Source organism: Plasmodium yoelii (assembly GCF_900002385.2).
Source record: "Plasmodium yoelii strain 17X genome assembly, chromosome: 7".
In the NCBI taxonomy this organism is placed as follows: domain Eukaryota; phylum Apicomplexa; class Aconoidasida; order Haemosporida; family Plasmodiidae; genus Plasmodium; species Plasmodium yoelii.
This window is the reverse complement of record NC_036179.2, coordinates 205,543-221,867: the sequence shown is the minus strand read 5'-3', so window position 1 is coordinate 221,867 and position 16,325 is coordinate 205,543. Positions and strand designations below refer to the sequence as shown.

Sequence of the window (16,325 nt, the reverse complement as noted above, 5' to 3'; positions counted from 1 at the left end):
ATATAAATATTTTATTTAGCTTTTTGAAAATATTAAATTTTCGGCGAAATTATCCTATTACAGATTATTTCTATCTTTTTCTATTGTTAAACAATTGAAAAAGCTTATGCTAGAAATACTTCCTCTTTTCAGAAAAAATTAGAAAAAACATATGCCTTTTCTAAATAATATTTATATACAAATATAAATATAATAAAATATACTTATGAGGGAGTGCCACTATTTCTCGAGAGAGAAATTGGCGTAGTTTACATTCAGCGGTCCGATGATTCACAGTCATTGCAATTTTCATTGCTTATCGCACTTTGCTGCGGCCTTCATCGCTGTAGGAACCAAGACATCCATCGTTAAGATTGTGCTAATTTATTTTTTTATATAATACAATTATATATATTAAACACAGATAATATATTTAATCGTTTTATATTAAAAAAATAAACACAAAATTTAATATAAAAAATAAAAGTCATGCAAAAAATTGATAGTTAAGACTTGTAATGTATATATTTTTATTATATATACTAAACATATATAATAATAATTCATTACATATACAAGTATATATAGCAAATCATCACTATATATATTTAATACAATAATAAAAATATATACAAAGATTAATATACTATTATTAATTAAATTAATTACTAACTTAATAAATATTAGCATACAATCTTTAAATCGTATAATAATAATGATCCTTCCGCAGGTTCACCTACGGAAACCTTGTTACGACTTCTCCTTCCTTTAAAAGATAGGATTTACGGTCCTTCCAAAAAAATAAAAATAAAATTTCTATTTTCTTGTCCAAACAATTCATCATATCTTTCAATCGGTAGGAGCGACGGGCGGTGTGTACAAAGGGCAGGGACGTAGTCAGCACAATCTGATGAATCATGCTTACTAGGCATTCCTCGTTCAAGATTAATAATTGCAATAATCTATCCCCATCACGATATGTATTGATAAAGATTACCTACACTTTTCAGTGGAGGAAAAATATATGCTGGCGCGTAGGCTTTGACACCCACGCGCAGATATAAATTTAAGCACTCGTTTTACATATCAGTGTAGCACGCGTGCAGCCTAGTATATCTAAGGACATCACAGACCTGTTGTTGCCTTAAACTTCCTTGTGTTAGACACACATCGTTCCTCTAAGAAGCATTAAATAAAGCGAATACATCCTTATCAGAAGAGAGGCATGTCGAAGATGCGAGAAACATACCGCAAAAGAGCAAAAGGTAAACCAATTGATTAAGCAGTATGACCGCAAAAACGTCAAAACCAATCCCCCGATAAAGGATATAGCGTACTCGCCGCTAATTAGCAGGTTAAGATCTCGTTCGTTATCGGAATTAACCAGACAAATCATATTCACGAACTAAAAACGGCCATGCATCACCATCCAAGAAATCAAGAAAGAGCTATTAATCTGTCAATCCTACTCTTGTCTTAAACTAGTGAGTTTCCCCGTGTTGAGTCAAATTAAGCCGCAAGCTCCACGCCTGGTGGTGCCCTTCCGTCAATTCTTTTAACTTTCTCGCTTGCGCGAATACTCGCCCCAGAACCCAAAGACTTTGATTTCTCATAAGGTACTGAAGGAAGCAATCTAAGAATTCCCCGGAGGGAAATCTTATTTATAAATTTTCATCCAAAACCTAGTCGGCATAGTTTATGGTTAAGATTACGACGGTATCTGATCGTCTTCACTCCCTTAACTTTCGTTCTTGATTAATGGAAGTATTTTAGGCAAATGCTTTCGCAGTTGTTTGTCTCCAGAAAATCTAAGAATTTCACCTCTGACATCTGAATACAAATGCCCCCAAGCTACTCCTATTAATCGTAACTAAGCCAAAATAAGAAAAAAGAACAAAAAATTTGACTTGTTCAATTTTGTTATTCCATGCTATAGTATTCAAACGCGAAAACGCTTTAACTGTTTGCTTTGAACACTCTAATTTACTCAAAGTAACGAGAGCCCAATGATAAATCAGTGGGCTCTCAAAGGGCCAGTAATTAAAAGAACTGCAACGAGGCATGAGATATCGAGGCGGAGCCAAGAATCTAGCCAAGTGAGTTGCTTAAAATAATAATACCCTTGAAGTTCAACTACGAGCGTTTTAACTGCAACAATTTTAATATACGCTATTGGAGCTGGAATTACCGCGGCTGCTGGCACCAGACTTGCCCTCCAATTGATTTTTGGGAAGGTTTTAAATTCCCATCATTCCAATTATAAAACCAAAATTTGGCCTTATATTGTTATTTCTTGTCACTACCTCTCTTATTTAGAATTGGGTAATTTACGCGCCTGCTGCCTTCCTTAGATGTGGTAGCTATTTCTCAGGCTCCCTCTCCGGAATCGAACTCTAATTCCCCGTTACCCGTCATAGCCATGTTAGGCCAATACCCTAACATCAAAAGCTGATAGGTCAGAAACTCGATTGATACACACTAAATATAATAAATATATTATGTGTTACTTCTTTGTTATAATTCCTTTAATTAAAAATTTTTCTTATAAGGCTTAACAAATACATGCTAATTACTCCGGAGAGTAAAAAGCACTTAAAGCAAGTATTAGCTACAGCTTTTCCGTAGTTATCCTTATAATAAAATGTCAAGTAGATTATAACTGTTTTAATGAGCCGTTCGCAGTTTCTACATATAAAATATGCATATACTTTCACTTGCATGGCTTAATCTTTGAGACAAGCATATGACTACTGGCAAGATCAACCAGGTTACTATATATATCAAAATATATATTTAAAATACTATTTATTATTTATTATTTTTTACCTTTACATTTTTACATATTTAATTACTATTCTTCATAAATCAGGAAATTTCCTAACATTATTAAAGAACAACAATTAATTATATAAAAACAATAAAAAACAATATTAACAATAATAAATATTATTTTATTCTATATTTTATTATATATATTTTTTATTATCTTTTATAAAATTAATTATAAAATTTCTTATTTGATGTTTTATATGTAAATTATCTTAATTATTTCTTTATTTTCAAATATAAAGACATAATAAGATTAGTCGCACCTAATAAAACGAAGCACAATAATTTTTATATAAAAATTTTTGTATTTCTTTATTATGATGCATTTTTTATACAAATTTTATTATATATAAAATATATAATAAAAGTATTAATAATAGTATTTAATTGAACGGATATAAAATTAACGTAATTAACAACTTTATATATATTTAAAGTTATTATCATTTTTTAATTTGAAATTTCCTGTGTCATTTCAAACGCCAAAAAATTTCATATTTTGGTCCATATTATAAACAAATCAATAAACAAACATAAATTTTTATAATTAATAAACTGCTATTATAATTAACAATTCATTAGCTATAAAAATTACTATAAATTTTGCTATACATTATTATATAAATAACATATAACATTAATAAAAACATATTTAATTTGCCATATTAATTATTTTTATTACTCAAATCAATTAACATATTAACTGTTAACTGTTTTGATTAATACTAATAATTAATTTTAATAATTAATATTATTAATTAATATTAACACTACGAATGGAGGGCGAATTTCAATTATTATTTATTTATTTTTTTAAAAAATCGACTTTTCATTTTTTACGTTTTTTCATTTTTTTCTAATTTAATTATTTAAGTTCTAGGGTATGCCCCCCCCCAAATATATTTATTTTATTTAATATATCACGTATTAAGCACTTTAATTTATGGCGCATGCACCGAATATTGTAAGCCCGCATAAATATATATATTTATATACCATATTTTTTTTATGTGGTTTTTAATTTATATAATAAAGACAATCCACTAATAATATATATGTTTTAATATTTTTTGTATTCCCTTAAATTCATTTTTCTTTTAAGTTTTAATGAGTATGCATGCATTCTTTAATATGATTTAATCTATATATTTAGAAATAATTTTTTTTATTAATTAAATTTATTTAAAACGGAAATCAAATTTTTATAAAAAAAAATTCTATAAAAAAAAATTCTATAAAAAAAATTCTATAAAAAAAATTCTATAAAAAAAATTCTATAAAAAAAATTCTATAAAAAAAAATTATATAATAAAATATTTCTATAATAAAATATACCTTTAATCAAATATACCTCTAATCAAATATACCTTTAATCAAATTTTATTATTACTGATTATTATTCATTCAAGTTTCTTATTTTTTTTTTGCTGAATATTCATTTTTTAACACTTCATAGTTTAATGTGTTCAGCATGCTTGTTTACCAAAGTTATGCAAATTACAAAAGGCAAAGAATATATCTTATATAAGTTACCTATAATGAATTATACAAATGTGTATTATAATCATGAATATAAAAATGTTAAAGATTATTTTATGAATTGAGTAATTACTCAACTTTGGGTATAGACGTTTAAACAAAGGAACAACCCTTTTATAAATAAAAAAGGGCTTGTTAATTATGAGAAATACATAATAATTTGGGAATATTTTATAATATTGTGAGTTTTGTATTATTACGTAAATATATTATATTAGTTTCTATCTCTTCTATATATGTATATTGTTTATTTATTGAACTCAACACCTTTTAAGAACAAAAATAGAATAATTTGCATTATACGTTGATAAATTTGGGTACATGCAAAAAAAACAATAGCGTGTTTAGAAAAACACAAACAATTATTATAAGAAATGCATATGCTTCTCTATTTTTATTTTATTAATTTATATATTTGATTATTCATAGTAAGTTTTAATGCGTAAACACAAAAAAGAAAAAGTATAAAAAAGGAATATTTAAGTAATGAGTCTATATATAAAGAATATGTTATTCATATGTAAAAAAATAATGCGCTATGAAATATATTTAAGAATAACACTGATACTGAAAAATGATATAACTAGAGTAATACAAAAAATAATAAATCAAGACATATAGTAAATTAAAACAAATATAAAAGAATTAATATAATAAAAATATATATATGTATATACAGATTGCCAACGGTATTTCATTATTTTACGGCATATTAACATGCATTTTACGTTTATATCCATATGTTAGAATTGTATAATAATTATAACTTATTATACTTATTTATTCTCTAACTTTATATTATTATTTAATAAAGAATATATAAATATATGTACATATTTATATGGATATATGATCACTAACGAAAATTTTAACGATAAATATATCTATACGTCTTGTTTAGGGTGATGTATATATATATAAAGAAAGAAATGATTAAATAATTATAGAACCACGTTATATTTTTTGTTTTAGGAATTTTTTGATAATAAAGGTATTACTTCCGTATCATGAAAAATAAAAACTTAATATAATCATTGATTACCTCGTTGAGTCGTGATCCAATTTTGGCATTCGTTGCGAACTATTTCAGTAAGTTTAGTATTGTTACTTAATTTGCCTTTAATTACCTTTTCCCATATTGCTTCGACATCATCTTTCCAATTTATAATTTGTTTATTAAATACTTTTTTCTTTAATTTGCCCATTATTTTTTTTAATAATTCATCATCTTTTTTTTTTATTTCGTGTTTTTTTTGTGAAATTTTCTTAACTAGATCATGCCAATTACATAAGTGTTTACTATATTTTATCGGATCAATTACCCCTTCCTGGACTTCCACCAATGTCTCATATAATGTTGTATACCAATCGTTATATTTACAATCTTCCATGTATTCCCAATAATGATAAACAGATTTTTCAAATTCAACCCATTTGTCCACAATGTCATTAAATTCCATATCATTTGAAACAAATGTTTTTAGAAGATTATTATATGACTTATCATGATCCAGTGATGATAAAATCCGAGAATTTATTTGTATGTTGCCAATTTCTTTTATATTTTCATTGTTTTTTTTTTCCGAAAAACTGTAATAAAAAAAAATATATATATATAAATAAATAAATGAAATTAAAATTGTGTTATGGTATGTATTTTGAGTATATAAAAATATTTATACTCAATTTTGGAATAATCTGTATAATAGCATACAAAACAATAATGAAGTTGATATTATTTCACAGTTCATTCATTATATTTTATAATATTTTGAACATACGGCAATAGGCATATAACAGCCAAAAGGAATGAAGCTACAATTTTGCGATACTTAGACTGTTTTGTATTCATTTTTTTAATTTATTTTAAATTTTATATTTAATAATTCTTATATAAAAAATAAATATTCTTTTAATTAATTTCGTCAATAACTTATGTTTTATAAAAAATGCATAATATGAATATTTACTGGATATTTTTATTTTATGGCTTTATAATAATTTAAATATTTAAAAAAATATCATATAAAATATTTAAAAAATTTTAATATAAAATGTATTATTTTTTTTAATTATTTGTTAAATATATGTATGCTAATGTGATATTTTTTTAATTGTTCCGAATTAATAAATTTATAGTTTATCTAATTATATGCAATAATTTTTTAGTATCTTAAATGCTTTATTTAACTTTTTTATTATTTTGTAAATATAATAATATAGTAAACATATATAGTATTATTATAATTTTAGAGCTTTCACTACCAATAATGTGCATCTTTATTGAAAAAGATCTATAAAAATTATTATTTATTTTAATAGCAATAATTATAAATATATCCTTAATATAAACATTTAGAAAAGGTCATGAACTAAAAGTTATTTTAGTTAATTTTATGAGGCATAAGACAAAAAACAATTATTTATATTATTTTTTTGTTTTTCATACCATTTAATAATGATTGAAGTTTTGTTAGCATTTTTTTTGACAAAAAAATATTTATTTTGTATAATATACAACCTAACCTACACTATTATGGTAATTATATATAATAATATTTAGCGCACTACTTTCACCATTTTTTATATATTTATAGGAATTTGGTAATTTCATGTTTCACATGAAAGAATATTTTTTATACGAAAATAATTGTAATATATAAATATAATTTTTTTTTTTTTCAATTCACTTTTGAATAATTAATGTATAGTATTTATGGACCCTAAGTGCTTTTCACCATTTTGAAATATAATTATTATAAACATGACCTACACCATACCTATATATAAATTAGAATAAAAAAAATAAAAAAAAAAATGAACTTTGTATTCTTTATATTAGAATAATATATATGTAATAAAAATATTAATTTTTAAAATTAAAACTTATTATATATGTTTTAAATAAACTCAATAATATTTAAGGTATATTTGTTCATAAATATTAAACAGTTATATTATGTAAATTAAATTAAATTAAATTAAAAAAAATATAAATATATTGATAGTAGGAATAATGATAAATAATTCTTTATTCATTATAAATAAATAATAGAGATAAACAACCCTAAAAAGGAAAATATATGATATATATAAACATATATGCATGTATATTATTTAAATTATTATATTTCGAATAAATACTGTTTAATAAGAAAATGAATAAAAAAATATATAGTTTAGTTAACATTGTTTCTTTTATAATTTTGGTTATAATAATACCATATTCCACAAATAATGTAAGATTAAAATTTAAAACAATATAGATCAATACGATATATCGTAATTATATGAATATAAATACATTTAACATTATTTCTTTCTATTTTTACATATATAGAAAATATCAACTATTTATGCATTTCTACGTATAGTTTAACATATATTATATATATATTAATATTAATGTTAATTTGCAGGGGTTGTTTAATAAGCATTTTGATGTAAATAAAAACTTCAATGACAAAAAGGAAATAAATAGGAGGTATTTATCTGAAGAAATGTGGGATGGTTATCACAAAATAAAAATACCTAATGATAACACTAGAGAGTATCAATATAATAATATGAATTATCCCCCACCACCACAAAAAAAAAAAAATAATAAACAAGAATCACCAATACTTCAAAGAACCAATGTTACCAATTATATGCCCAGTTATTATGAAAATGGTGAAATAATAAGCCATAACGAACAATTGCTTCCTCATAATGCCACATTATCGTTATTAAATTCTGTAATAAACGATACTCTTCCAAATATACCAGAAAACAATTCCTTTGAATTAGCATTACGTACTATTGCAGATTATGTAACACATAAAGTGTTTTCTCCTTCCATTTTAAGTCATATTATACCCCTCGGCGGTATAGTAGTTTCATGTTATATTATGGCGGCGTTGGTAGGAGTTTTCAAGTATATTCTATTCATTTATTGCTCTGTAAAATTATTCAAGGCATGGTATAGGAAACAATGCGATAGAAATAAAAAGGATCCCAATAGGAACAATCCTCCACCTCCCTTATAAATAATAAAATAATAATTACAATAATAAGAAAATAAGTGACAAACGATATATAATAATGCATCCATATATTCATATAATATAGAAAATATAAATCTATATAACCCTTAAAAATAAAAATTATTATTGGATTATATTAAATATATAAATTGTGAAAATACAATGTGATTAATATAATTATCAAAAAAATTGTGAAGTTTCATATGTATATATACAATTCATTATATATGACTTTCAGTAAAATTATATAATTAAAAAGAAAAAGCATATATTACTCATAATATAATAATATGTTTTAATATAAGTAATTATTAATTTATTTGATTTGTGATATTTATTATATGCGTGTAATTTTTTTAATGTCTTTTTTATATATGTATTCTTTAAAATTTTAACAACTTAATAATAAAATTAATATTTGTTTTGAATATATAATATTATTGATTTATGGTTATATTTAGGAACTGATGGTATATATAGGTATGTGTATATGCGTATATTTTGTGATATATTATGAAATACTCATTTGTATAATTGTATAGGAGTATTGACCTAATATATATTGTCTACATTAGAATACACAGATATTCATATGTATATGATTCATGCTTATTAATTAATATTATGCTTTAGCATGAAATATAAATAAAATATGTATCCTCAAATGCAGTGATTTGATGGTATTTGATACACTTGTATGTTTTTTTCGGCTTTTCAAATGAATATATAACAATCATTATTTGTTCGCTATCAAGCAATAGCCATAGGCACTAGAAATGCTCTTAAATTTGTATAGTATGAAATAATTGATTTTTATTTAAATACTTATACAGTTGCATTTTCCTAGTTATGGTTTCTATATATTCCCTCGTTTGACTAAGAGAATCACCTTTTTTACCCCCAAGACGCTTCAATAATCTCACAGCTTAAAATATGAGGACAACATAAATGATGTATATATAAATACAAATGCTGTGATGATATTAACATTAAATGTAATTTTTATTGTTTTTTAATTCCTTTGTGATAGTTACTAAAATGTTCCGTTTATATAGGGCGCTATTCAATTATATGGAAATGATTTTTTATATAACAAAAACTTTATATGTTGTCTTAAGGCTACTTCTATCTTATTACTATTATGTATAAATTAATAAATTTTATAACTTTTACTTATAAAGTCTTCATTAGTTTGAAATTAATAAAAAATACAAATAAAATATGTTCATTATTTATAGTACATGGACGTTGAGTAGCATATTCTACTAATATATATCTAAAAAATAGTTCATTGAGGAGTATAATAGGAAGAGTGTTATGCCCTTAAAATAAAATTTAAAATATGGAAAATAAATTTTTATAAAAAAAATATATTTATTTATTATTTTTTGAGACAAATTTTAGAATAATTGATATGCACGTTTTATTTTTTGTATTTATTTTTTTCATAAAATTATAATTGAATTATTACACTAATTTTTGTATTAATTATATAATATATAATTTTATATACTGGTTTTTATTAGTAGTATAAGGGGCATATTAAATATATTCCCTTTCTGAAAATGGGTATCGAAATTATAAATACAAAAAATGTTGTTAAAAACGTCAGTAAACGTAATGCAGAAATATTAGTCATATTACAAAAGATAAAGGTCCCAAACCATTCAATGCTACAAATACGGCACTAATAAATTAAGTAATCGTATAATAAATGTCCAAAATAATAAAATCATAAAAATTAAAGATATTAAGGATATCATGGAAAACTAAATAAACAGCAAAACACAAAATAAATCCATAACAATATCTCAAATAAAAAACAAGTGAAAAATATTTGCTATTATATACTATCATAAAAGTATATAATATTTGTCCCTATATTTATGCTCCTTTGTTTCTTTCTCTTTATAGATCCAAACTTGACCATTATATCCTTAGCAATATTGGTACACATTTATTTCAACTATATTCAAAATGAAAGAAATATGTCATAAAAATTGAAAATGAAATATGAGAATTACTCAGAATTTTCGAAAATATATGGATGTATATTTATATTTTGCTGTGATCGAACTAATTCATTTTATTATTATTATATACCCTAACTACTGAAGACGTCTTTGAATGCTTAAAATAAATTCAAGTGATGTTAGTATGTGCTCGCATATTGGTGTACTCATATAACATGTATATTTGCATGAATATTTTGTTATTTTCGCATTTAAACGTTTTCTCATTTAACTATTTGTCCAATTATTTGATGATAGCGTAACCCACTTTCTTTCATATTTAATTTTATTATTATCGATATTTGATAATTTGTCCCTTTTAAAGAACATAATTTATTATTTATTTACTCTTCAGTTTTTCTTAATTTGGTTTTTCAAACATGGTGACCTAATATTTAGGGAAATTATTTCGAATTTCAATAATTTTCAGGGGTTATAATTTAGTATTTTGTTTCAGTGCAATTTACTATGAAATATTTATCATATTTATTGATATATGTGTATATTTGTTAAAAATACCCAAGAGGTACTTTATTAAACAAACAAATATATGTATCATAACTATATTTTATATCCCTAAATGAATTATAAATATGTAACACATAAAATGAACGTAAACAATAATATAAAAGGCATTATATAAAAAACAATCTTTCACAAATTATGATGCATACATTTTAGTTTTAATATAAGTTAGACATTAAATATAATATAATTTTAATATGATATTTTTCTATTTGATTGTTAATTTGGGGTTAGATACATATATTGACTCTTAATATTGTATATTATATAAGAAATTCTAACCATAACATTTGTGATTATATTAGATTATATATATATCAATATATTATATAATATGTTTACTTTTCCTTATGGAAATTTTTATTTAATAAAAAGTAGTATTTTGTATTCCACATTTTTAAATTTAATATTATAATATTCCATCGAAAAATGTAATAATATTATTATATATAAGTCTAAAAGACTATAGTAATATTTATTTTGAAGAATCGTCTAAATTTATTATATATGGATTAATACATATACTTTTTATTAATTAAATAAGTTATATATTGTTATAATTAATATAATAACATATAGATGCATAATATATTTATCGAGATTCAACAATGCAAATTGTTTATAACGGAATGAAATTCCTATATTAAACCTTTTTTATAATATAAACATATATATATTAGTAAAAATAATTAAGCGTTCGAAAATATATTAATAACAAAAATGCATATAGATGTATATATAAGAAGTATTTAAATTTATATTATAAACATTCTATTTTTTTAATTTCTTTATTTTTTGTTATAATTTTAATTTATATTAATAGAAATTGTTTTATACATATTTATTTATATATCATAAAGATATAATATTAGGTTACTCACTGTTAAATTTTAAACTTCATAGTTTTAAGGATATATGAATTGTGAAATGTATAAAATATATTATAATTAGAAATAGTTAAAATGACGATATATAACCATATTAAAAAAAATTTATTTACATTTTGTTCTTATAACTTTTCTAATAATTATAAAAAAATAGGTATATAGAATTAACGTTATTGTTCTAATATATATAATATTGTATCAATGACCCAGCACTAAATATGTTAAATTGTGGAAACATATACAATTATATATTAATTTAGAGTATATAGAACATGTATGTAATAATTAATTTGAATTAATAATATTTTTATTATGCTACTATATATATAAAAATTCACAGATATATAATTTAAATATAATGTTTTTTCGAAATAATATAAATGTTTTAAAATACTTGATTTAATGTATTTTTATTGAATGCACTAATTATATCATTGTAGTATACAGTGATATCACAACAATAATAATATCAGATTAATGTATTATTAAATACGAACAAATATATTATGTTTATTTGATATATTACATGGGTATAAATTCATTATATATATCATTAAACGAGCGATAAAATTAAAATTGTATGTACAAAACATCAAATGAAATATTATAACGTTTATTTAAGTATGATTTAATACAACATCATTAGACTAACACTATCAAGCAAAATAATATTAATAATTCTATAGTTTACTTAAAAATATAGTTTTTCATCATAAAACTAAATATATTTTATTACAAAACATGCAGTACAATATTATTTATTGAAATGCATTTGTATATATATAATATCATGATGTTCAAAAGGTATTACACGTTATAAAATGTGTTTTAATATATATATGAATTAAAATCTAAAAGGAAACTGTAAACTTATAGATTTATAGACTAAACAAATACAAATATCAGTATGAAATAATAATCATAATAAAATATTTTTCATAAAATATAATAGTTACATTTTTACTGTCACGAAATGAAATATTCATAAGTGTATTCTTATATTAAATGGTATGAACAAATTGTATACAAAATAAATTATCGTATTACGAAAAAATGATGCTTCATTATAGTAATTTAAACTATATATTATCCACAAAATTATATATATTTTGTTAATATAAATATTCCAATATTAATCTGTTAAAATATATTACGTGGATTATATTTTTTAACTTTTAAAGTCATATAGCAAGGTGTTCATTAAATTTAACATATTTTGTGCTCTACGCTTTCTCTTATCAGAATCTTCTGGATAGGATTTATCATCTCGGTTCTATGGGAAATATTAAAAATGGATAAATACATAAAAGAAATACTTCAATTTACAAGGACAAATATAATATATTATGCATATGTACATTTATACAGAAATTATATTTTTTTGATGAATAATGAAATATAATTATTATAATATTAAAATTTTGATATTGCTTACGGATTCGACATAGGTAATACAAACGTTATCGTGTTTTTTTGTGATAATAAATCCGAAAAAATTAGTAAACAAATTTTTTAATACTATCTGTCTAATAACATCGTCAAAATCAATATGATTATTGGACAAATTTACATCTTTTTCGCCCTTTTTTTTATTGGCACTGGTTTCGTCATTTATATTTATCGATGTATTGGCAAAAATCGTTGTATTTGATTCCTATAAAATGAATAAATATATATTTGAATAAATTGAATGTAATAACTTGAAAAATATGATATATATCGAGACGAAGGAAAAAAAGATCTTCTTACTTCAACTATTGTAAATAATCCAAAACTATATTTATGGAATGGTGTGTCGCTATATTTTTGTATCAGTGTTAAATTTGGATAGTATTCACGAACAATTTTTGCTATAAATAAAATTATAATTTTATATAAATGAAAATTAAAATATTATGGAGTTTAATAAAACAAAAAAATAGTAGCATAAAATATTGAAAAATTACACAAGAAATATAACATAACAGTGATAACCATATATAAATTGTTTAATTAACTATTATATACCTTTATTATCATTGGAACCGAAACCATATGAATCCTTGGCTTCATATAACATTTTTACTATTTGATCATACTAATGACAACAAAAAATATATATTCATATAATAATAATTATATTTTTTTATTCAAACTAAATTTCATAACATAAAAAAATATGTTTGTTATTTATACCTTATTTGGATCGCGGATTTTAAGATAAAATTTTGCAACATCTATACCTCCATAGTCCGTAAAAGATATAAATCCCCTTTCTTCGATTGTATAATAACAACTGTAATTACTATTATAATTACCATAGTATTTTAAACGATCTATAACATCGTCCATAATTTCTGATGCTTTATTAACTTCTTCATAATCAGTACATGCTAGTAAGTCTCCATTTTCATGATTTTCATCCAAATTACTATTGATCAAAATGAAATTATTTTTAATGTGTAAAAAAGCATAAATATATTTATAAGATGGTATATTAGTTTTTCAAGCGCTATGTATTATATATTTGTATAATATGTATATAATATTTTCATAATGACACATGTAATGTATATTTATTTGATATATTTTGTCTATTTTCTTACGCAATATTTTGTGTAGAAACAGTATTTGAATCACCCACATCTGAAATTGACTCACTTGCAAAGGCTCTATTTCTCGCATATAAAAGCAAAATGAAAAGAGCAAACATTGTTTTAATGTACCCTCTATTCATTTTTGATAAATATAATATTATAAATATATTTTATTTTTAAAAATTTAAAAACTCGAAAAGTTTCGAAAGTATAATTGAAATAAAATACTATCCAACAAAATTATAAAAAATCAATATTTATTTAAAATAAATTAAGGCAAATATTTAAGCAAAAAACTAATATAATTATATAATGTGTATAGTTTTATCGTATCTATAAAATATATTGGCATTGCATTTAATTGATATAATTATAAAACAAACAACAATAATGAAGCATTCATAAATAATAACATTCAAATAAATTATGGTTTTCTGTATCTTTAATATTATAATACATAAAGTAAATTATGGTTTTCTATATCTTTAATATTATATACATAAAGATAAATATTTTTAATTATATTATAGGTTATGATATTGCAATTTTTATTTTTTTTAATTCATTAAATTAAAACTAAAATCAATAAACTAGATTGATAATTATAGGATATATATTAAATTTATGAGTGCATATAATATGTTAATGAATAATGGTTATTGTAGAATATATATTATTTATTAATTACATAAAAACAATGGTTTAAATGTTCTTTCAATTTTTCCCCATTTTTTGGAGAATACACTCTTTTTATAATTAAAATATTAAAAATTATGCATTTTTTAAAGAATGTTTAATATTTTTTGAAAAAAAAAAATATAATATTTATATCCACAAATACTTTTAATGGATATACCGAATTTTATTACAACGGTTACATTAATTAATTCTATAGAAAATACTAAAATTAATAAATGAAATAAATTTCATAGATTTTTTTGTAGATATATTCATCTTTCATAAAATTTAAAAGAAAAAACTAATAAATATTACTATTTTGTGAATAAATATGAAGTTATTATTATTTCAAATTGCACATATTATTTTCATTTATTTAATAAATAAAGTTAAAAATGAGAGTTAGTATTAAAATTTTGTGCTTTTCAATTAGTATTTGTTTTTTTGAATATGCTCCAAATGTAAGTTAAACATTATTTTCTTTATTATTAATAATATTTCATTATAGTTTTTGTATCTATTTGTTTTACATTAACCTTATATTATTGTTTCATGTATTGGTAAGACACTTAAGTTAAAGAAACAATTAAAACTAGTTATATATATGTTAATAAATATTTAATTTAGTATCAGGAATTATACTATGTAAATGAGAGAAGCATATACTTTGAAAGGGATATAGTAAAATTTAGAAGTAATAGGATATTAAAGATGCGACAACCAATTCGATTTATATGATATTTACGAATTAACTTTCATTCTTGCAAATCAATTTAATGATTGCAATGATTATGTCGAAGCAATAATACATCTTCGAAATACTATAGATCGACATGTAAAGAAGTATAAATAATGTAATTATTACCCAATTTAAATAAGATAGATAGGGTTCGGTTTAGGATTGTGTTTTGAGGACCTCGTATTTTTAGTCATGGTTTTGTACTATCGGTTATAGTTTTGTTCTATGGATTCTATGTTTTGAGTTAGGGTTATATCTTTATTTATTTTTTTATAATTTGATATTATTTATTGGTTTATAAATGTTGATTAAATATATATTCCATCCTTGTATGTTTAATCTCGAGATAATGCCTAAATATGCAACAAAAAAAGAGATACATTCATTAATCTGAAAGGGGTCGTCGCATAATATGTTTTCATAAGTTATAAAATATATATAATTGAGTGTTTATATCAATATAATATGGTTAAAGTGAAATATTTATATTGTATATATTGAATATATATGAATTTATATTATGCTATATCATAATT

The 16,325-nt window shown here is 22.0% G+C and overlaps 3 protein-coding genes and 2 non-coding genes across 5 annotated transcripts; 1 reads left to right on the top strand and 4 right to left on the bottom strand.

Moving 5' to 3' along the window:
* Nucleotides 1–202: 202 nt before the first annotated feature.
* PY17X_0701131 lies at nt 203–356 on the bottom strand. The gene has a single exon (XR_004618858.1). It is a non-coding gene; the product is annotated as a 5.8S ribosomal RNA (ribosomal RNA).
* A 336-nt stretch (nt 357–692) lies between these two features.
* Nucleotides 693–2,749, bottom strand: PY17X_0701110 (the record flags this gene model as incomplete). Its single annotated transcript, XR_004618857.1, has 1 exon — nt 693–2,749. It is a non-coding gene; the product is annotated as an 18S ribosomal RNA (ribosomal RNA).
* Nucleotides 2,750–5,378: 2,629 nt separating this feature from the next.
* On the bottom strand, nt 5,379–6,199 carry PY17X_0701100 (uncharacterized protein; the record flags this gene model as incomplete). Its single annotated transcript, XM_721488.1, has 2 exons — nt 5,379–5,937; nt 6,129–6,199. The coding sequence occupies 2 exons, from the start codon at nt 6,197–6,199 to the stop codon at nt 5,379–5,381; spliced, it is 630 nt and encodes a 209-aa protein (XP_726581.1).
* Nucleotides 6,200–7,505: 1,306 nt separating this feature from the next.
* Nucleotides 7,506–8,375, top strand: PY17X_0701000 (Plasmodium exported protein, unknown function; the record flags this gene model as incomplete). The annotated part of the gene is made up of 2 exons (XM_723302.1): nt 7,506–7,586; nt 7,767–8,375. The coding sequence occupies 2 exons, from the start codon at nt 7,506–7,508 to the stop codon at nt 8,373–8,375; spliced, it is 690 nt and encodes a 229-aa protein (XP_728395.1).
* A 4,589-nt stretch (nt 8,376–12,964) lies between these two features.
* On the bottom strand, nt 12,965–14,512 carry PY17X_0700900 (fam-a protein; the record flags this gene model as incomplete). The annotated part of the gene is made up of 6 exons (XM_022955461.1): nt 12,965–13,069; nt 13,232–13,450; nt 13,546–13,646; nt 13,804–13,873; nt 13,972–14,206; nt 14,382–14,512. The coding sequence occupies 6 exons, from the start codon at nt 14,510–14,512 to the stop codon at nt 12,965–12,967; spliced, it is 861 nt and encodes a 286-aa protein (XP_022811740.1).
* Between the last annotated feature and the right edge of the window lie 1,813 nt (nt 14,513–16,325).